Below are 23,320 nucleotides of genomic sequence, written 5' to 3'. Positions count from 1 at the left end.
ACACACAGACAGTCACTATGTCATCATGGCACTATTTTGCAAATAAATGTGTGATCTGCGGCATGGCACATTCGCAGAGAAACAAGCTATTGCAGGCATGTTTGACCTTACGGCTATAAAAAAGAAGAAAATTGGCAGTCTTCAACGATTTGTGTGGCTCTCAAATCGTTAACGGCAACAGCTGCAGGCTCTCACACTGGACATCGGCATCAAGAACACTTCTCTGCAATGCACATAAAATCATCTTCGTCTTCTACAGTACTGCCTGTTGTAGCCTCTGAAATACATGCACAGGTGCTGCCACTCTGGAAATCTGCGTCGCACACGAACCCTCTTGCAGATTGCCATGCCCAAACGTTGCATTGTAGCTCGGTCCTTATGAGGCTCCCACTGCAGATTGCTGCAGGGGCAGGAGTTAAATGCCCAGTGGTGACATGGGCAGGCTAAGTTTTGTTTCTCCCTGCCTTGTGGTGATAGTGAAACTGAGGGCACGAAGGTGGCTTGACAATGACAATGTGATGAGCTTGCTGTACAGACGGCCACATGGATGGTACAACTGACCGCAAATCTGCTCTGCTAGATCCACTGGTATGCTACATATACCGCACACATTGACGATGGCTACATCATCATGCCACTATTTTGCAAATAAATGTCTGATGTGTGACACAATAACAGCACGCTGACAATGGTTTAACAGAAAGGACAGGCAGAGAGATAGATGGACTTGGCAAACCAAATTTCGAGCTTTTAACTACTGTTAATGTACACATTCATGGTCAGACAGATGGATCTGGTGTCATTTTGAGCTATGCTTTCAGTCTGCACTTGTCGGAAGCACTCTTATTAAAGCACCCGCTGTTGATGCCCTGTGACAAGGTGTAATGCTGTGGCGTCTTTTGCTGCGTTGCATCTTGCTTCATCCATGGGCTTTCACTATGGGGGCCACCACTTCGTCCTTGGTCCACATTCTTTTTTTCCTCTTCTCCGTCTTTCTTCAAACCTCTTAGAAAAACCAGGGCTATGTTCGACCGAAAATTTTTTTTCGAGATGCCACTGTTGAAAAGCATAGGAACTAGTTAAATATAGGCAGCCACCCCTTTTTTTTTTCTTTCTATTTGCTGGTCAGTTGGCGCCTGTAAACCTCTTTTCAGCTGGGTGCCTCAGCAGTGTTTCCTCCGAAGGTTTGTTTCTCTAAACGTGTGCTCGGCCGCATTGACGGTTCCGCTGCACAACTGTTTGTTCTGTCACTTTTCTCGCGTTGTCACGATGACGGCAGCTTAAACTCGCCACAAAAAAGTATTCCTTGGGGGTGTGGTGTGCAGCTCCACGTGCCAAGTCCGGTGCTTCAAAGTGGGTCTTCTCCCATTTGCACACGGCACTGAAGTGAGGTGGAGGTCAGACGCTTGTTGGTTGGCAGTTATGGAGCGAGGCCTGGCACCTCTATCCTGAACTGGGTTTAGGGCACACGGCGGCGGTGGGCATCAAAAGAAAAAGAAGAAATTGCTGCGAGGGAGCTGCTTGCAGGGGGAACGGGGGCTGGGGGGAGGGATCTTTTTTTGGCACTTCCTCCTCTTTCTCCTCTTTTTTTCTCTGCACACGGCACATTCACCTAGGCGCCGATCGGTTTGTTTTCTGTCTTGTTGTCTCGCCTTGAAGGAAGATGGTTGCGGGTTTATGTGTTTGTCGCAGCTGTTGTGGTGCCGGCAAAGAGCGGCTGCATAATGTGTTTTGCGTTGGCTGCTCCACTCAAAGGCAGCTGTGGAAGTAGCAGCATGAAGTTATATATGTATATATACTAGTTTATTTCTCCGTGCTTCGCTTATTGGGAAATCTCGAATAGCTTCCTGGATGCCAAGCTTTGGGATGATGATGTTTAGGCTAGGAAAGCTACTTATAGATGGAGTGGCTGATGGCTCCTTATGAGGCCAGTCTGACAGGTCATCCACTCTTTCTCTTTTCTTCTTTGAGGTATTAAGACAGCTTGCAGATGGCTTTTGTTACAAGGAAACTCGTTGCTCCTAGACCTGTTGCAAACGAGGTGGCATTCGTGTAATATAACCATGGCAAAGCAGTTTTTCTTTATTTGGACACATTCAAAGCCCCTGAGGATGTAAAATTTAGAAGAAAAAAAATGTCTTGCTTTGCCATGATAGTTTTTTTTTTTTAAGGGTTTAGTTGTTCATTGTTCAGAACTCACTCGCTTCCTCCAACGATGCAACTAAAAGAGTTTAGCAAGGTCATAAAACATTTCCTGCATCAAATGTTTTTAGAGAATATTGCTGAACTTTGAATTGTTTTTCAGCTAGTACAGCTCTGGGGGTTTGCTACTTTGAGCATTTGTGGTTGAATGGATGCCAGCTGAAGATTCTAGGCCATGTGACATTTCTATTTTCATCCAAGTGGGGTCACTCAAACTGACAGCTGCACTTACAGGACATTGCAATCCGAGCCAGTAGTGCTTTCTTTCAGATGCCACCTGTCGGGAATGACATGAGAGACTCGAGATGTCTCAGTTTTATAGTGCCAAATAGATGTATTGTTTTGATGCCGTGCCAGGAAGTTTGTTATTTTTGGCAAATGCAAGTACCAGCGGTATAGAGCTGTGTTAGATGGAGCCATATGGACAGTAGATGACATAGAATCCTGTAGGCAATCACTAATGTATATTAAGGTATTTCACAGAAATTCATGTGTACTATACTTCTGTATGTATACACTGCACAAATAACTACTTACAACAATGTTCAAATAGGCCACCGTGGTATTCTGTGGCTCACATGCAAAAATTTTGAAGACAATCATAATAGAAGGTCAACTTTAATGTTTCACTGATAAGTAGTAGTTCTTTTTTCTGCCAGAGAACAGCAAATAAATTTTTTAATGAGAAATAGCTTTGCTTTCTGTTTCACTGTTTTCTATTTCTTTGAGTGCCCGTTTTGAGTGTTGTGGGAAGTTAAGACAGAATGTTTCTTTGTCATTGGTTTGCTAGTAAGTAACTACTGCTGCTTGGAGAAAGTGTCGCTTGTTTTAGCAGACCAGAACAATGTTTCTCTTACAAAATAAAGATGCACGCTACCTTGCCTGCTAGGATAAATTAATTTGTTAGATGAAAGTGAAATGTCTAATGTTTTACACTGTGCACTTAGTACATGTCTTGCAATAGCCCTTTCTGGGGTTGACAGTGTAAACAACAAACAGTGCATGTGCCTCTATTATTATTTGCCACTTGCAGTCCAAGGACACCACAGAGTCCCAAGGCACAACGTAGCTACGGCACCCCAACTCCAACCGCATCGTCTGCAACAAAGGAACTTGATGACTTGATGGCATCACTGTCAGATTTCAACGTGAGTTCCTTTCATATTTTACGTGCATGCCTGCTGAAGTCTGCTTGTGCATGTAAAGTTGGCAAATGGCCCTTCTCGTGCAGTGCTTATACAAAATGTTCTTCTATTTCGATCAGATTTTTTTAGAAAAATCAAATGTGTCAGGTGGGGTGATTCTGTTGAGTACATTTCTGCAACTTTAAGTGGACTATTCTGTGCAAGAGGCTGTCATTATTTGCGTGACAAATTACAATGTGCAGTAGGTAATTGGTGAAGTTCTTTTAACTATAATATTAACTCATTTCTAAAGTTGTGTGCTCTGAAATGAGCAACAGTGTGCTATGAAATACATTGGCATTATGCTTATTATCTTCTAATAAGGCAGCGCTCTTACACTGTGAGCCAAAGCCAAGTGGAGTACCAATAGACTTTGTGTGGGAATTCATGGATTGATGTCTTAAATCTGGTGGTGGTTACAGGATTCTTTCTAAAGGGACGTGAAGGCTTTTAGCACTGACTGGCTTCAGTTCTGCAGTTGAAAACGCTTATTCTGGATGAAGTAAACCTGATTTAGTCGAACTATGTTAATCACCTGATTGCACATACCAGTTTCTAGTGTGAGTAATGTCCACCTCTTCAGTAAATCACCTGAAGAAATGGAAATGTACTGTCTTCTTCCAGTTAATTTAATATTTTTAGAAAATTTCTTAGGAATAAAAGATAAAAAGAATGGAGGACATGTGTTTTTGCTGCGTGTGAGACAGACTCAAAGTTTTGTTAACGTAGTTGTTGGGAAGAAAATTGGGCTTCCTTGTTGACTGCTTCATTTTCTTGGCAACTCATGTTTAAAATGTTAGCCATGCAGTCTTTGATCCCTCTGTAAATGCAATGTGTTCTACAAAAAAAATGAATCAATGATAAACTGGAGCCTTTCCCACTTTAAAGAAGGGCGCTCATCTTTACGAAGACTAATTTCTATAACAGCGGCATCACATAGCAATTTGAAAGCTAGACATGACCTCTTCCATTATAACTTGCATTCGCCACCACCACCACCCTAGAGAGAGGGTGCCGAGTCTTTTTGTCCTTAAGGCAGCGAGTCGGGTTACTTTGACGCCGCTCGGACCCAAAACAAGTGCAGCATTTTCCCCCTGCAATGCCGGCCGGCCGGTCGGTCGGTCACGGTGTGGAGGCGGCGGCAACGTGCCGCTGCTGCTCTTGGCAGGTTGCCCTCTTCCCTTTCCTTTTTTTTTTTCTTTTCACTCGACCCCCCCCCTCTTCATTTTTTCTCCTTCCTTTCTTTATAATTGTTTATTAGCTGCCTTCGCGTGGCAAACTATCGAGGAGTGCCCTACATAGCCGACGGTCTGTCCTTGCCCCCAGGCCGTAAAAGAATTTTTGGTTATTTTCTTTTCACAGCCTCCAGGGGTGGGCAGCGCACTCTACTCATTGGGTTGATGTCATCGTCTGACATCACCTGTTTCTGAGCTCTTCCCACTCCTTTCGGGTTCTCCTCTCATCTCCTCCTCTCAAAATCAAGTGCCTGGGGCACAGTCTGCTTTTCCCTCTCCCTCTACTGGACGCATCATCCCAGTGTGCCACGGCGCTTTTATTACTTCTCCGTCATTTTTGGCAGCGCGGCCTAGTATGTAGGAGGGAAAAGCACTCCCACCTCTCGCGTCTGCTGGCATCGTGAGAGCTTAACTGTCCACTCCTGCACCGGGCTCTGGAAGAAACAGGCTGTGCTGTGTGTTTGTGCCTGCCGGTCCTAGGGTGCAGTGCTGGTTCGCCCATAGCGGCTCCTCGATTCCTCAGCTGTTAGAAGAAAACAAGGCATCTCCACCTTGGGTGTGTTGTGGATTTCTCACTGGATGTGCCCCGTGTGTCGTAGTAACATGACCGGCGCTGGGAAAATGGGAGTGGCTTGCAGGAAGGCTTGACCTAGGTGCAGCATTTTTATCAAGTTCACAGGGTGCAGGCAAGTGTGTGCAGAGGCTTTGAACTTGGTTCTACGGATGGGCTACTTTATAAAGCATCTTTCACCTTCTAGACCTTTTCCTGGGGCAGTGGCAGCAAGCCAATACAGTTCAGACTTGTGCGTACATTGCTGCTGCGTACAAATTGAGTGTTAAACACGTCTGTATAGCTGTTACCTTGTAGTGAAAATGCAAGATAATGTGTGGCAAGGCCTTTTGAGTTAGTGGCAGCAGTTTGCAAGCAGCATAATAGTATGGGGAAAGGTGTCAAGTATTCAGAGGGTCTACAGTGCCTCGTAGAAAATATTGTTGCATCTAAGTTTACTTGTCTAAAGTTGTGCATTCTGTTTGTACTGCTTGCGTTAGAAACAGTTCACAGCAAGAATTTGGTCCTCGTGCTTTAAATGTGTTACTTTTGGCGCATCAAATTCAGTGCACATTGATTGGTTGGGCAGTGTATTTGAAAAAAGAAATGGCACACATCCCACCACTGTTATTTTCACGCTGGTTTGCTTGTGAGTGCATGGATGGGCTTGAGTCATTACACTGGGTGTTACGGCATGCAAGAGTGAAAGTATGGCCAACCAGAAATTCAGCCCCTGGGCAAAGTCCTGGCAAACTTTTAACAGCAACAAGACAGGGAAGCATCCTTATGTACAGTTGGTGACAAAAGCTTACAGGACGTGGGTTTTGCACAAAAAATCCACGCTAAGCCTGGAGACATAGCCTTTGAATTTAAATTTTCAGTCTGTAGTAGCCTTTACAACCTACATAGTGTTCCATTAAATTGGAAGCACTGTGCCTGAGCTGAGCAGAAATTCACATCTGTCATGGAACTCATGTCTTTAATGTGGCCGACTGTACACGTCGTTAATTTTCCTAAATAAGACTACCGAATGTAAGGTAAACATGGAAGTTGATTAAACCTGCATGAGCAGTGACTGAGCACAACTCTGCTTTCTCATTGTGCTATGAGAGCTGCCTAAAACCAGATAAACTTCCCGTGTAGCTGGTTTCATTGTTTCGTTGTTCAGTTAACCTCTGATGCTAAATTGATTCATCGTGTTCTTGCCTCCATAATCAAACTACAGTAGACTTATCTTAAGCTAAGCTTTTAAAACAGTAGAACAATTTTGAACTATTACAGAATTTCAGTGCTGCCGCGTTTCCATGTCATTACATACGATAATGCAGTAATCCATCTTGCACCTGTTCCAATATGCTAGGAGTATAGGGATCCACCATAATGCCAGGTGCTTTTCCATGTAGTAAGACAGCTAGCTAAAACTCCATTTGTTTTAGTTTGCTCTAGATTCATTGCACTTATGCTAAGCTCAATTTCTGGTAAGACAAACATGATTTGCAGAGCCTCTCCATGTTTTTCAACATCTTGTATATTCAACACCGTGGCCACCTTTTCTTCTTAAAGGTGTGTAGCTTTGATTGCATTGTGTACATCAGGATGGCACAAGAATAGGTTGTGCTTCAATACCCAGCGCAGTGGTTCAATGGTGCTAAGGTGTTTTACTATTTAGCACAAGGTCACGTGTTTGGTTCCCAGCTGTGGCGGCCACATTCCAGTGCGGCAAGAATGCAAAAAATGCTCATGTAGAATACATTAGGTGCACGGTAAAGAAGCTCAGGTGGCCAAAACTGATCCTGAGCCTTCCACTACGGTAATCCCATAACCTGCTATAGGAATTTTGGGACATTTAACTTTGCACTTAAACTTCCTTCATAATGAAAGTGCTAGTTCGAGCACAGTGGGCACTGTTGAGATTTTACTCAGTACAGAGAAGTTGAATTGGCATCTAATAGACTTCTCTTTGAATACCGTATTACAGTGCAAGGCACACAGGGTACGGGCTTTACATGAGAGGCAAGCTTATGGTTACTCACTGATGCCTCAAAATACACTCGGACTACTATGCAGAATAACGCAATTACTGGCTGCCAACTATGAACTATGTTCTCATTACTTGCATTTGTGTCATTTGATGAGGTTGCCTCATCGGCATCCTTCCCTAGGCTGGTCACCCAATGTGTCGAACTTCTGCCCAGCTGCATGCTTGCCATGTTGTTCTGCGTAAGCAATCAACTCTAGCTTGAAGGCCACAGTCTATGCCAACAGGTGTTCCCCTATCGTCACCAGTGGAACACGGCCAAAAGCACGATGCAGCTAAACAACACACCTCAGCCCAGCCAATGCCGTTGAAGAGCTCTGAATCTATGCCGTGGGGATCTTGCGGGGTATGGTGGTTATGATGTCATCATTGGCAGGACAGTAAATAGTGCCATCTAGCAGCGGCTTGTGGAAATTAACACCAGTATGCGAGTATGCACATAATGCTTAGTGAAACTTCTTTTTTTCTTCGAATTTTCATGCTCTACAGTGAGGGTCTGCACTTTGTACAAGAATAAATCTTGCACAAGTAAAGCAGATCATGCACCTATGCACTGATGCCTTTACTTAATCTATATGCAGTAAAGGCATGCCAGCAGTTCCTGCTGGATTCAGTTCCATCATAAACCATTTTTTCACAGCCAGATAGTGAGTACAAAACAGTGTATATGCAGCATGTGTGAGCAATTACACAAGTTACTGGGAACAGTGAGACATACTGAAATGTGTTTAAAAATGTTTTGCTGCAAACATGGTGACCTGGGAAGTTGTAATGAAAGCTATGTTGTCCTGGTGTTCTCAACTCTGCCATGGTGTTGGAGCTACGACATTCTGCCATTGAGCATGAAGTTGCATGTTCAACTCCTAATGAAATGAAAAAAATGTGTGTACTCAGGGTTGGGCATGCATAAAAGAACACAAGGGGGTTTGTATTAAATCCAGAGCCTTCTAGACAGTGTCTTTACGAGTGCGCCTTTAGCTTAGTGTTGTAAGGAAAGATTCACAGAACGGACTGAATTTGCACAATGAATGGAGCAATCTATAGAGTAATTGTGGTGTTATTTGGAAGCATTTAATTGTGTGGCAAACAGCTGATCTGTGTGATTTCGTGCAACTAAGCCACGTCATATTCACATGTGGACTGCATTGAGGATTCTGTCCATTGTGCAAATCCAACTTGATTATATTGTGGCTGAGTGGTTTATGGGCCTAGCAGCATTCTGGGGAAATAAGTCAAGTATTAGCTGCCCCATGTTGAAAAATGTGTTATTGCCAGAATATATATTAGATAAGGGAAAAAAATGTGCTTCTAATGTTCAAGTTCAAGTTCTTTTATTAATCACGTGAAGCTAAGTACATTGGGTATGGTATAAAGGTGGAGTCCTATAGACCTTCTCATCGGGCGAGGAGGAAAGGGCGCGTGGCGAGCCTTTCCTCCTTTCTGGCTTGTGTGATCCGGCATGGCGCTGCTTGAAAGTAGTTGCATACTGCGGAACGATTTTAAGATGTTTTAGATCGTACTTTGTGAAATTTACGCAGTGTCCAGTCATATAAGGTCATCAGAGAAGTCTTTCGGTGCATTAGTAACTACAGTACGCAGAAATATCTCTTGGGGCGCAAACATGTGACGCGCATTATCATCTGCGGTGTGTATGTGTTGTGAACTATATTGCATATATCGGTTTTCATTCTACGAAGAGAACCGGCTTCTGTGTATTACCAGCATGAAATGGTAAATCTGCTCACTATCTGATCGCTTGGCCTAGGAACATGAAACATAAGAGTGCATGCTCGTGTGCGGCCAACCTAAGGCAACTACGAAACATCTGAGCAGCAGGCGCTATCAATTATTTCTGATACATCGGCATCGTCCTCACGCATTCAAGTCTAGTATGCTTGAAATCACTATATGTCTACGCTAGCCTTCTGTATGAGGCCGATGGCGCTGCTCAACACAGCAATCACTGTGGTTGATGAACCAGCATAATACATGTATAAGCTATGGGTTTCGGCATTGCCTTTTTGCCTGGTAAAGTCATAATATATGAGAGGGATAGCATAAAAAGAATGCAATGGCCATTCTTGAGGGCAAAGTTTCCATATATGTGAGTGCGTCGTAGAGAACGGAACGAACACAACCGCAAAAAAAAATTTGGTTATCATCCTCTTTCTTGAAAAAGAAAGAAAACGGGCTAACGCCGCATTACAACCTCGCATAGTCACACCGCACCTTTAGAGATCTATAAACATTGATGCCGTGTGCTTCATGCGCTGTACAGAACAAAAATATATGTAATCCAGCACCAACTGCTTAGGATGCTCGTGCAGTTCGTAAACAGTCTCTTTGCTGAACAAGCTTAATTCACACTGTAAGGTATGCTGTTATTATTAACCAAAACAATTTTATTCATGGGTAGAAACCTCATCGACCGAACCAAGTAGTCGCTCAATGTAATCTGCAGCTAACCATTTAAACGCTTGTCAAAGTATAACAGCACAGATCCTATCGTAGCAGAACTGTACCCACGCTGTTACGATTGTCACCTATGTTTCAGTGCTCCTAAAGCGCAGCTTATAACTAGAGGATAATTCTGCAATAAGGTCACATTAGTGAATGGAACATTCAGAAATACACAACTGATCTCCAAGGCCGATTGTAGGCTCAAATATGCGCGCACACATTGCACTGCGTGCTCCGTCCGCCTCAACGCTAGCAGAAAGTCCGGCCATACTGCCTTAAACCACTTCAGTACGTTTCACAGAACCGTTTACCACGTAGAAGACGCACGTCATACTAAATAGACCACATGAGCGTGAAAACACGCCAGAAACTGCTGCCGAGCGTATACCTGCCATACAAGACAGAGCGCTCGCCCAAGCCAGCATGTTGACTGCTCATAGATGGCGCCACTGCGTAGCAATATGGTGGCGCCCATGAAATAATAGTGTACAACTCTCGTAGAAGTTATGAAGGGGGCCTCCATGTTATGCACTGTTATATAAACACTAGAGCACAGAAGAAAAAAAAGAAACAATATGTGAGACAGCACAAATATGGCACATACTCATTGAGCAAGTGATGCGAGCATAAAAGAGGGAAGGTTAGTTTTGTATCTGATAAATGGCTGTTGTGCTGTTAGAGGCTGTTGTGCTTCCGTTTAACATTAATAAATTAAATGTTTACCCAACACTAATTAAAAAGAACTAGACATATTTAAGGTCTTGGGTTACGGAAATATTTAGCACGAATCTGCACCTTGCCTTAAACACTATATCCTTCTCCATTAGTTACATTGTTTTATGTGTATTCTCATGCTGTTATATTTGTTGATTTTCTTCTTGTTTTTTCTTAGTGTCGAATCTGAAAATATTTATATGCTTTGTTAGGACTTAATTCACCTATACACTGCTGCATACTGCATGACCGTACGCACAAACACACATGCTTATGCATGCTGTTCATTACTTAGTATACACGGATGTGAAATAAACTTCAATTTCAATCAGCCTAGCCTGGCTGCTTGGTGAAGCTACAGCAGCCATGAGTATAGCTTTTACACTCACCCACCTCCTTTTCTCCCCTAATGGCAGCTGAACGGGCCACAGGCTCAGTCGCCCATCCAGTCCCAGCAGCGGCAGCAGCTGCACGGCTCTCCGACGCCCGTGAGCGACCCGGCGTACGCCAAGCCCCACCGGCTGAACCGGCCCAACCAGCCACCCGGCAACAAGCTGGATTCCATGTTGGGAACCCTGCAGTCGGACCTCACAAAACAGGGGGTCACCACGACTGCCAAGGGGCACTGCTCCGCATGCTCTAAGCCCATTGTCGGCCAGGTACGTGGGGCTCACTGCTTGCGAGCTGTTACACTAGGCCGAGTGCTCCAGCACGGCACAGATACGCCAGCATAAATATATACCAGAATTCCGGAAGCAATGACTGAAAGCACCAGCACTTGCAGTGGCTTGTTGAGATGCCATATTCAACCTAATTACATAGTAATGCTTACTCACTGTGAAGGCTCAATTGAATACAGTGTTTTGCTGCTAGTCACGAGGCCATGGATTCAATCCCCTGCTAGCATGGTTGTATTCCAGTGGGGGTAGAATTTAAAAAAATAACAATTGTGTATCGTGTTTTGGGTGCTTGTTGAAGGGTGCACTGTGAATGTGCGTTAAGTACAGCTTCCATCATAGCTTGTGGTGCAGCTTCAGGTTGTTAAACCTAATTTTGAGAGAGCTGGCAGAGACGTTTTTTTCCAGACCCAATTTAATTTTCCTACCCTACTCACTGTGTTAAGGAAGGTTCAAGATATTGTGCAAAGAGCGTGTCACTGGAATTCCACCGTACACTTCCACCGGCGACGGCCTGTGGATGTGCGCATGACAAGTTTCAAATTTGTTTTCCCATACAGGTGGTCACTGCCCTGGGTCGCACATGGCACCCTGAGCACTTTGTGTGCGCCCATTGCAACCAGGAGTTGGGTACCAAGAACTTCTTCGAGCGGGACAATGAGCCGTACTGCGAGACAGACTACCACAACATCTTCTCCCCTCGATGCGCCTACTGCAACGGCCCCATCCTGGACGTGAGTGTTCTTTCATGCTGTCTCAATAATATCCCGTGATGACCAACCTTTCGGCCACATGCTTTTCCAAACAGCAGAAAAAGTTTGCTTCTGCTCCATGTATGTTAGCAGCCAAAGTTTTGTAGACCAGTATGTGTCGAATGGTGACTAATATCAAAGGGACACAAATTAAGTTAACCAGTATCACAATCACAATAGTAAAATGACCACTCTTTCTGTTAGAGGAGACTCGGTAAGCCATAAAAGCCCCAATAACAAAGGGCGGTTGGGGCCGCCTCCCTCAAGTTCCCGTACTAGCTCACTGTGATGTCATGCACCTTGACCATGTCTACTCGCATACATATTCAATTATTTATCAGCCAAGAATAACTAAATTACATTCTAGAGTAGCGAAGGGCTCACTCAGCCTAGTAAGTTTTGGGAATCTTTCCTTCCCCGAGTGTCCTGAACAAGAGAAAGTACCGCCTTGTATCCTGTTTTGTGTCATTCACACATTTTTCTGCAGTCCTTACTACCCTCACTACCAGGCGGAACTAGTGTTGGAGTGTATCTAAATATATAGCCATCTTAACTACATCCTAGGTACAGGCATCCCTACAGGGCTTGTTAAACCACTTGCATCATTGCAAAACTTAACACCTTCACCTATTTGTGGTCCCTACAGGGCTTGTTAAACCACTTGCATCATTGCAAAACTTAACACCTTCACCTATTTGTGGTGCAGTGTTGCCAAGCAAAGCATTGAATCTAATTTTGCACGTGGCTATATTTGTTTTGTTTATTTTTTGTTGTGCAGAAATGTGTAACTGCCCTGGACAAGACATGGCACCCGGAGCACTTCTTCTGCGCCCACTGCGGGATGCAGTTTGGCGAGGGTGGCTTCCACGAGAAGGACGGCAAGCCTTACTGCCGCGACGACTACTTCGAGCTGTTCGCACCCAAGTGTGGCGGCTGCAACAGGCCAATCACTGAGAACTACATCTCGGCCCTGAATGGCCAGTGGCACCCCGACTGCTTTGTCTGCCGTGTAAGTACAGCTCATGCTTTTAGTGATTCGTTCATGCAGTCATTTAGCAAGTGTCTGGACTGCCAGAACAGTGTTCGGCAATTTGCAGAGTTAGTGCAATCGGTGCATTGTTTCTACTTGTTATTTTGTTAGAACTGCTGACATCGAGTCTAGTGCCGTGGTTGCAGAGTCTGGTCAGTGACATGCCAGTGGACTATAGCTGATGCTTCTTATGCCTTCATCCCATGTCTCATGTATGGCATGAAAATTTTATTTGAAACATACCCACAAATACAGGGGCTGGGACTGACAAAATGTTCCAGCTTGTTGTAGTGTCCACAACTGCCGACAGCCACTGCTACTCTAAGAAAAGCTATCCAACACTAGTAGCAGAATATGATTGTGGGACAATGTGAACAGATGTTTTACTGCTTGCGTGTGCACAATGGTCAATCGGGATTTAACCCTTTGAGGGTCGAATTATTTTGAAGAAACCTTTCCCGGGTGGTCAAATTAGTTTATTGCGGATCTTGAATGTACAAGATGTATAAAGTCGGGAATAAATAGTAAAAAAAAAATTAGGAACAGTATTTTGGTGTCGGCATCACTCAGAACTGCAAAATGTTCAATAGTATTTCAGAGTGTGGTACTCCTTGAAACACGAGTCTCCGCACAGCTGCAGGGAGCGAGAATACCTCATGAGCGGCGGTGATAAACGAGCTAAGAGCAGTGCCAATCAAGATAGAAATCAACTTCCGCCGCCCCTGCGATAGCGTGCCGACAAAGATAAAAATCACGTTTCGCGCGCCTCCGTTGCGGCGGAACCGAAAGCGCGTTGCCGCTGAGAGCGAGAATACCTCGCGAGCGGCGATTACAAACTAGCTAAGAGCAGCGCCAATCAAAATAGAAATCAACTTCCACCGCATCTGCAAGAGAGTGCCGACAAAGAGAAAAATGACGTTTCGCGCACCTCCGTTGCGATCACGCGGCGAAACCGAAACCGCAAAAGGGGTGTTGCCGCAGTCTGCGCGACACGCTGAAGCTAGAAGTCAGTTCTGTTTATCTCCCCAAGAAGGTAGCACAAATTTCAAACGCTTCTTGTAAGTCCTAAGAGGTGGCAGCACCTCCCAGTAAGCCTGTATCGTCATTATGGCGCGAAATTTCAAACGGAGGATCGAAACCGTACCCGTACGGCAAAGACCTTGTGGGACAGAAAACCGCCGCCGTACATGTACGGCAAAAACCGTCAAAGGGTTAACGGCGGGTTGTGCCCGTGAACAAGTTTTAGCTGCTTAGTTCCAAAGACTCTTGATGTCTTCGAAGCATTTGCTGCTTGCTTTTCAAGACCTCAAAGCAGGAAGCATAATACTATAGTGCAATATCCACGTGCATCACGTCGCTTTGCCTGCGAGTACTGAAGCGCTGTTGTCGTTTTCTCTACCGCCTGGGTGCAGGACTGCAGGCAACCGTTCAATGGTGGCAGCTTCTATGACCACGAGGGGCAGCCCTTCTGCGAGACACACTATCACGCCAAGCGGGGCTCGCTGTGTGCGGGCTGCCACAAGCCCATCACTGGCCGCTGCATCACGGCCATGTTTCGCAAGTACCACCCTGAGCACTTCGTCTGCGCCTTCTGTCTCGGCCAGCTGAACAAAGGCACCTTCAAGGAACAGAACGACAAGCCCTACTGCCATGCCTGCTTTGAAAAGCTCTTTGGCTGATGGCGCCTCCCCTATCCCAAGACCTGTGCGCCAAGTGCGCCGCTGTTGCTGCTGCTGCTGAACACTGCAGTCGGCAACAACCTAAGAACACAGTAGCAAGTACACCATTCAACTCGGAAGAGGATTTGTAGGGACGTGCCACTCAATTACATTCTCTCGTTTCGGCGACATACTGCCGAGGCAGACATTCGACATCCAACTGCTGTGGTGGCTTGGTGGCTATGAATTTTCGTTCTGCCGAGCGTGAGGTCGCGGGCTTGATTCCCGACCACATCCTGATGGGGGCGGAATGCAAAAGCACCCACACAATTCGATCTAGGTGCAGGTTAAAAGAACCCCAAGTGATCCAGTTAATCAGGAGCCCCCAACTACAGTGTCTCTCCAAGCTTGTTTGTTGCTTTGGGATGTTACACTTTGCAATCTTGTTTTGTTTGCTTTTTTCAGTGTCCATGGCGTCTCTCTGGAAACCATGCATATGAGTGGAAGTGCGGAGGGCAGGTTCGGCGCTGTCTTTGTGGGTGGAGCTTGTATTGAATTGTCACTGAGTGTACACGTGAAGCTAGTGCAGGACTTACTGCTTGGACAGAGCCAAAAATCTTGTCTACTTATCCCCAGTTTGTTGAGAGCGTTCCATTTTAGAAAGGGTGATACCAGTTGGAATTGGCACTGCCAGGCATAACCATCTGCAAGCTGATGGCGTGTTCTTTTGGTATGTCTCAATGTGTAAAATCATGCCAGAATGAAACACCAACTGGAATAAACAAAGGAGAATCTTGTGTACACATTTACAAGTTACAACATGTGATTGTGGTGTAACTGAATGCTAAGCATGCACCAGTGACACACACACACCACACTGGCCATTAGCTTTCTTGTGTTCACTTTCGGTGTGGCACAATGGAACCATAGCTGGCCTTTTGCTCCGCACACGTTTCCACTAGAATTCCGTGCGCTAACGTAATACCAACTGTTGTTGGAATGGTGCGTACGGCACCTTAGAATGACCTAAAAGGGCACGAAACAATGCAAACATGCAAAACAGATGAGGGCTACAACTCGGCATACAATTTTGTGTGTTGTGTTCAGCAGCAGCAGCAGCATCATCAAGTTACACGACTGCAGAAAGTGGCTCGGTACTTCCATGCAACTTTTTTCTGCAAATGTTAAGTTTTTAGCTTGACTTTCCTTCTTTTTTTCTTTTTCGCAATGATTGTTCTGTTTCATACTGTCAACTAATTAATAAGTGAGTGTATAGTAGCTCTTCTTCGGGGCTATATAGGGCTTACAACCAACTTGCAACAAATAGGGAAAAGCCATGTCATTACTGGAAGCTCCGGCCCACTTCTCAAATTTCAAGAATGTTTTTGTCCGTCTGTATAAATTGTGCAGCCAGCTTGGCTAGTCCTACTAGGTCTAGGACTTCTTTTCATAACTGCTGGCCAACTGTTTTAATCGTGCTGTGAGTGCCGTTTACAGACTGGAAGAATACGCTTTGCAAGGAATATTTCTGCCGCCTAACCAAACCAGTGTGACAAAAAAGCACATGGGAAGAGGCGTGCGGCAAGTTTGCCTACCTGTTGGAGAACACTTGTATATGTTGTTAAGACGAAGCCTTCAATGTAGGCTTTCTGCAAGGCATTAGACGGTTGCATTGCGCCGGCTCTGTGCTTGGTGACCTGAAATTTTAGATACCTTTAGAAAACAGTATCACATTTTAGCTAAGCATTTCTTGGCAGGCATGGAGCTGCTTGATGTTTTTACTGTTGGTATTTTAAATGTGGCAGTTTTCTTATGACAATTCTTTATCTTCCCCTTCATGTACATGTACAATGCATTACTCAATTATTCCCTAGCTCGAAGCTTGTCATAAAGAGCTTTTCTGTCTGACCTGTCATGTTGTTGGCGTCTTAGTGGCACTTAATGCAGCCTTCGGCAAATGGTTTGTGATGCCTGTCATTTATTTTACATCTCGTCATGTTTGGTCAGGAGAACCCCTGATGCAGGAATCACATGCGAGTCGTACATTGACATTGTGTGGATGACATGTCAGTATGTATCTCTCTGCTGTGAGCAATGTAACTGAGCTTCGAAGTAGCAAGGTACTTCTGAAAAAATGTCAATTTGCGCCACAGCCACGCTACAATGGCAAGCAAAGAACACACAAGTGACAAGAATTCACATTGTGATTTCTGGTTGCACATTTCTAGGATGAATGTTAACTTTTTACAGCTTTATACTGGGAAAAAGAAGGGATGGGACTTCCCCACAAAGAATGCTAGAGTTACCGGGACAAGATAATTTAACAGCTTTACTTAAACTACAACCCATTCAAATCTTTCGGGCCTTTGTTCAGGGCAGAAATACCACTGTGCTGTTATTGCCATCCCAGCCCTTTTATCACAATGCATGATCGAAATGTAATAGTGTTGAATGAAAAGAACTGCATTACACTAGCAAATGTGACAGTGCAAAAGAAAAACCTATCTGTACTCGACATTATCAAAGTTGATGACACAAATTTCCACATTTTCATTAACTTATAATGAGAAACATTTTTGTACCTCGTGAAGCGGGTACAGTAGTACTAGCTTGTTATAGGAACTCCGGATATAGTAAAGTTATATGCCAGCCTCTGTCAATTGATTATGCCTTCAACAGCAATTAAGAAAATTCTTAATGTTTTTAACAGCCACACCCAATAAACCCAATTCAGTAAACTACAATGGCAGTCATGGTACTGTTTCTAGCCTGATCTTCCCTCCCAGACTAACTGAAGGTTTGAAATCCAAAATTTGGCAGTTGCATATCAATGCAACCCTACGCCTGGAGGGGTCTTCTGGTGGACCTTCCTCTGAGATGCCATCACTCAATAAGTTTGCAATTTGCAGCAATGAACAGTTTTACTGAATGTGGAGGGATCCGTTTTCAGCTATCTCGGTGAAAAAAAGGCTTTGGCATATATTGGCTTTTGTAAAGTAAAGGTCCTGGTACAGCAAACATTTTACTGTATTCTGACCAGTTCACTATAACAAGTGGTCCTACTGTATCATCTAGTTTTGCAACATACTGTGCCAACGAATTCTACACTTCCATAAATGTATACTGCTCATGTTTCTATCGCAACGAAAGCGTAGCTCAGTTGGTGCTTGACATCAATGACACTGAAGGCTCACGTACTGGCAAAGCTGCACGACGCACTACTCTCATTTTTTGGGTTGTTGGCTGGTACCTGAGATTTTCTTTTGTTCTTTAGCATAGAGCTTCGTCTTGTAGTTTCTGCTACAGCGAGTGTTAGCGCGCACCTCGAAAAGGTTGTGGTCCGTGTTGGGCACAAATTACCCCAATTTCATGACGAAACACTGTGAAGTGCATCCTACTGCATAGGTGATAATTTTTTGGCAGCCACATACACATGGAAGACATTTTTTTTACACTTGTGCAGCAACTCCAGCTATTGCAAGGAATCCTTGTGCACTAGAGACTCGTTTACCGTCGGTCATTTGGTGCGTTAATTGTACTGTAGTGCCCTCATGTTGCATGTTTTATTAGCAACGACAGTGAGATCACATGTACAAACGCCCACACTTCTGTAAAGAGTGTTCAAGCAATGCGCTACAGGCCAGATTAAGCATAACACTGCACCTCCTGCTGGGTTCAAGGTACCAGGCTCGAGATAACGCACCTGCGTCCACATGGCCACTCTTTTACCGAGACGCCATCGTGGTACCCAGCTTTTGCACCCAAGTGTTACTTTTCTTGTTCCACAGCACAGCGCTCAAGCATTCTAGACAGATGTGTGGATGTCTGTACCAGTTGCCCGACCCAACGCTTGCTCACTGCCGTGTATTTTGGCAGTGTGTGCCTATTAACTTCGCCACTCACACATCCGTGAGATGTGTACAACTTTCTTGGCAACTGCACTATACTCTCGTACTTGGAGTTATGACAATATTTTAGTCTGGGGTTTCTATCAATCTTTTTATACACACACATATATATATATATTACTGTGGGATGATGCTCTAAGGATGTGGGTTGGTTTTTTTTTTTTTTTTTCATTCGTATAATAGCAATATGCTTAAATAATATTCCTGACCGAGAGTGCTTATCAGTGCTTTTCTCCATCATAAAGTCATCCATGAATGTAGAAGTTGCTAAGTCATGTTGAAATTGTGTAATGAGGGTTGAGCAGACTTTGTGTGTGTGCATCTTTGATGATGCGCAAAATGACGTGCAATTTTTAGTGCCGCCAGCTCTGTATACAGTGTTCGTGTTTTGTTTTCTTTCGTCAGAAGCTGCTACCACCTTCACATTGTGTCTGTAATATCAAGGCCTAACAAAGAATGCCTTTGTTTGTTACTGGGTCTGTGTTCTTTCACCTGCTCAAAGCAGAACAGGCAGAGATTCGTAGAACTCTTCGTTTGTATGCTTTGCTATTTGCCAGAGCTAGTGCTTCCGTCAATGTGACAGGCAGTGGGGCAATAACGGAATGGCAGCCAACGCACTGGTGAACTCCAAACTGCACTTACGTAGACAAGTTTTACAAGTCTAAGCCCTAACATTGGTCTTTATTTATTTATTTGTTCTTTTCACACACAAATTACTTTTGCATGTCGAAAACTTCGTTCTATTAATTTTTTGTGCTTGTGGCATTAATGGGTAGCACCAAACACAGGAAATTTCTAATTTTTTGGTGTGTTTTTTAATCTTCCCAAATGTGAATTCACACCTGAACTCCCAACATGATTTTAGCTACAGGAACGAGATCGACCATTTCCTATGCAGTGCATTTGGAAACGCCCAGCCAGTTCAGTTTTGAAGCATGACAAGTGGAACCGCTTTAAGTCCATTCTAACAGTTATACTTTCTATACTTCATTATTATTAATTTTAAATTATATTAGTATTAATTGTTAATGTCAAGAAACAACAAAAGAAAAGAAGCGGTACATGCCCACATGCTGATGCCACCGGAAAGCATGCAAATCTCTCTCGACTTCTTTTTCTTTTTGAACATATTTGGCACATAGTTAAACAATTTTGAAGAAAAGCTCAAATGAGCAATATGTCAAGATGTAGCAAAAAAAGTTAATGTCATTATTTTGCAGCGAAGCTGTTGAGGAGAGTTCCACTACGGTTATCATGTGGCGATAGCATGGTCAGCATCAATTGTCAGTCAAAAAAGAGCCAGCGATGCAGCCGGAAACACAGTCCCAAAGTGGCTGTATGACCAGGATAGAGTGTACTGGAGCCATTTCTGCACCTCTTCGCTTGGCATGTTTTGTGTCTTCTGTAGCAGCGGTGGTGCAGTCGCAAACTATTGAAGATTATTTACTTTATTGGTGAAGCGCATTGCACACTGTAGTAAAACTGGTCGGGCACGCGCGGCTGGCATCTGACCAGACACACACTCCAGGATGGCCATGTGTAGAGGTAAAATTTGCTAGACCTGTTCAACAGTTAGCGATGACAACACTGTCACTACAAGCAGCACTTCTCGGGTCACGCATGATAAATCATAGCGAGCATCAGTCAGCGCACTGCCCATATATTCTAGTTCACCGTAACCAGGGCGTCGGTGATGAGCTACCACTAAGAACAGCCAGCAATGCAGCCCTACCAGGCCACCGAAATGCCCAGTCAAACATTGGCTTCAGCAATGTTGGCACAGTATACAGGAACATGTGTTGAACGTAACGGAGAGTACAGATGTACTAAACTCGGATTTACTGAAGTGTATGAAAGGGCTAGGGTGTGGCGAAGGAATTGCACTGGATATAGTGAAGGCAATCAAAATGTCCTGAGTGGACTTCGGGCAATGGCAAAACCAATGCCTAGGACTTCCAAAAGGTGCAAGAACCTTCTTGTACAGCTTTGCTGGCTTGGATTGGCATACAGCTGTGAAAAATTTTTAATAGTCTTTGAGAATAGTATCAGGCATTATCACGGCATGTAAAATTGTAGACACTGCTTCCGAGAGGTTTATTTTAAATGTATAAGCATTTCTATGCCTACCCAACGAGGAGGCCCGTCTGTCTGTCTGTCACGTAAGATGAATCGCTATAAATAAAATGTGTGAAACAAAATAAATTCAAAAGGAAAAACGTGGGCAGTGGTGAGTTTCGAACTTACGGCCCCATGCTCAGAAGCCAAGTGTCTTAACCACTAAACTAAACCTAAACTTGCAGAAGGTGAAAGTGTATGAATGATATGAATGCTTTGTACTGGCAGTACAAAACAAATGTCAAAGGAGAACAGTTTCTGTGAAGGCGTTGTTGAAAGATTTGGTGATAGTGTAATAAAATCCATCTCTAGGACCACATGTAGAGCCAATTTAGAGCATTGTAGACATCAGAAGAATTCCGGTTTTGCAAAAATTTAATACGAAACACGGCACATCCCCAATGCATTTCGGTGGTTGCGGGATGCACCTTCCATTGGGGTGGGGTGTTCCTTCACCGACCGAAATGCCACCGATCTCCAAGGGCTTATGCGCTTCACATCATGCAACACAGACAGGTAAGCAGTCAATGAATTAATAAATGCTTAAGAGCAATAGGGGGCTTATATTGGAGCAATTCTGATAAGGTTAATAAGTGCCGATAAGGGTTAAGGATTGGATTGATTGTGATAAGGTTGATAAGGCTCAGATGAAGTCCGATAAGGTTGATAACCGATAAGGGTCACATCTAGTCCAATAAGGTTGATAATGACTAATAAGGGTTGATAAGGGTTTATATTAGTCTGATCAAGTTTCATAAGATTGATAATTACACTGGGCTGCATGGAGATGGGCAAATAGCACAATACTTACACGTACTTAACTCCTAGTGGAGTTTCTACGTGAATTTTTTGAAGTCTAGTTTCTGTCCTAGCTTGTTCATATGAACATATGTGTCAAGCTTCACAAGAATGTTGCGAACCAGTCATTTTTGGTTCCATAGCTTTGTTTTTAGTTGCAATCTCGACAATGTTTAGTAGATAATGTTATGAATCCATAATCAAAGGCCAACTTCAGGAAATCGCAATACCATATCATACACGCTCCAGAAATGGTGTACGAATGCTATCGCCAACTTGGCGTCCCCGAATTAGAAAAAAATAAGCTGGTCTGCTCTTGGATTGTGACACTCTGAATACGTGGCATCTGGTATCTTTGGACATTGTTGTGAAGTCACAGATATACTACCACCACAAAAGGCAGAGATGATGACTGCATCCAAGATCTCTACCATTGCCTATGAGGTCTGAAATAAGGCGGTAGTAGTGGTATAACACGTGCACAACAATCCTACCAATCTTTTTGTTCACCAATGGATATAGATAGCTTACGTAACTCATTTCAACATTTTTGTTGCAAAGAAAAAAAATTTGCAGGTTCACCCTAAAGGTGAAGAATCGATAGTGATAGCAAATTAGCGGACAGCTAGCCATACGAAGTAAGGATATAGCAGTTTTATTCGCCGTATGAACTTGTAAACATAGGCATACTACTGTAATTTAATTGACAAGCACGGTGTCAGGCGCGCACAAGCAAATGTGAACACGTCTCACTGAATGACCAGAAACTCTCTGTGAATATGCTGGAGTGAGGAAGCGCGGTAGCAACAGCGAGCGAAGTAACCTTGGTGCTGCGTCTCACATCAATGCAAACTAAGCTGCGAAAAAACAGCGCATGGCAGTCTGCCCCTGTTGCAGACGGCATTCAAGATACAGGGGCCTGGCTTTCAGGAGTAGAATGTGTGTGTCCCACCCAGATACTTGCATGCGGCGGAGGACGGCGCGCTTCCTCCCTGCTTTCCTCACTTGTGTGCGCGAGATTAAGCTGAGATTGCCGGCTCATCCTCGCACGCTTTCACTTGTACGTACAGCACAAGGCGCGCAGCGACGATTTTATTGCCGTTGGACTTTATACGGAACCTCATGACAACAGCAGAAATGTGCCTGGAGTGTTCATATGATTGCTATTGCAATAAAAGGGAGGAGGGGGCAGGGGCATTTACACAGCTATAGCCTCGTGCATTACGCCATCGGTCAACTGGACCGAGATGCTTGCTGTCATGTCCATGCTGTTTGAAGCATCACTTTAAAGAATGCACATAGACACAAGCACCATGTTCTCTTCAAGGGTAAGTTTTTAAAACTACGATGGGAATCCTTCATGCCTGCAGCATGCATCGAGACAATCTTGGAAGGCCCCTTTTAGGCCAGTGAGCCAAATGCAGTGCTTGGGCGTGACGACTTTACTGGCCCCTTTCGCTGCTATGACATTTTACCTTTTGAGTGCCACCTTGCATTTGTGCTTAAACAGTTCGTTTTCCTACGAGTTTGGCCTGAGATAGAGCACAGAACTGTCTGCAGGCAGTTTTACCGAAAGCAGATGCTGTTATGTTGAAATGCTATAAAAAAAATTGGACTGCAACTTGTATTCAAGTTCGCAGCACAATATTAGAGGAAGCTCACAGAAACGAAATGGCATAGACAGATCCAGCACCTTGAAAGCTATGGTTGCACTACACCAATATGCAGTGTTAAGAGCCAGTTTGCAGAAAGCAACATACCTTACATACTACAAAAAAAAAGGAAGACATGCTTGGGAAATGGGTTACTCTCAATTGAAGCGAGTTCCTCTCAGTACTCTATACCTTAAAAGTATATATCAAATACATCCTGCTCTAGCTGTGGATGCAATGCTCCAACTGATAGCCCAGTGTCTTCAACGTGACAGCAGCCACCGACCAAAGCTGAGCTGGCGTACCCATGCTGGAGCATATAATTTGCTTCAACAAACAAGCCCGCA

At 44.2% G+C, this 23,320-nt stretch overlaps 1 protein-coding gene across 3 annotated transcripts in view; it reads left to right on the top strand.

The window, feature by feature from the left end:
* The window catches only part of LOC126542356 (leupaxin-like), an 82,320-nt gene extending 63,440 nt beyond the window's left edge, over window positions 1–18,880 (top strand). For all 3 annotated transcript variants that reach the window (XM_050189409.3, XM_050189400.3, XM_050189418.3), the window contains exons 5-9: window positions 3,236–3,350; window positions 10,800–11,042; window positions 11,621–11,794; window positions 12,591–12,821; window positions 14,255–18,880. In XM_050189409.3, the coding sequence (XP_050045366.1) occupies window positions 3,236–3,350; window positions 10,800–11,042; window positions 11,621–11,794; window positions 12,591–12,821; window positions 14,255–14,521 (1,030 nt within the window). In that variant the 3' untranslated portion in view covers window positions 14,522–18,880. The remainder of the gene's footprint in view (window positions 1–3,235; window positions 3,351–10,799; window positions 11,043–11,620; window positions 11,795–12,590; window positions 12,822–14,254) is intronic.
* Window positions 18,881–23,320: the final 4,440 nt, after the last annotated feature.

This window comes from Dermacentor andersoni, chromosome 3 (assembly GCF_023375885.2).
Source record: "Dermacentor andersoni chromosome 3, qqDerAnde1_hic_scaffold, whole genome shotgun sequence".
In the NCBI taxonomy this organism is placed as follows: Eukaryota; Metazoa; Arthropoda; class Arachnida; order Ixodida; family Ixodidae; genus Dermacentor; species Dermacentor andersoni.
This window is presented reverse-complemented; position numbering and strand designations above follow the sequence as displayed.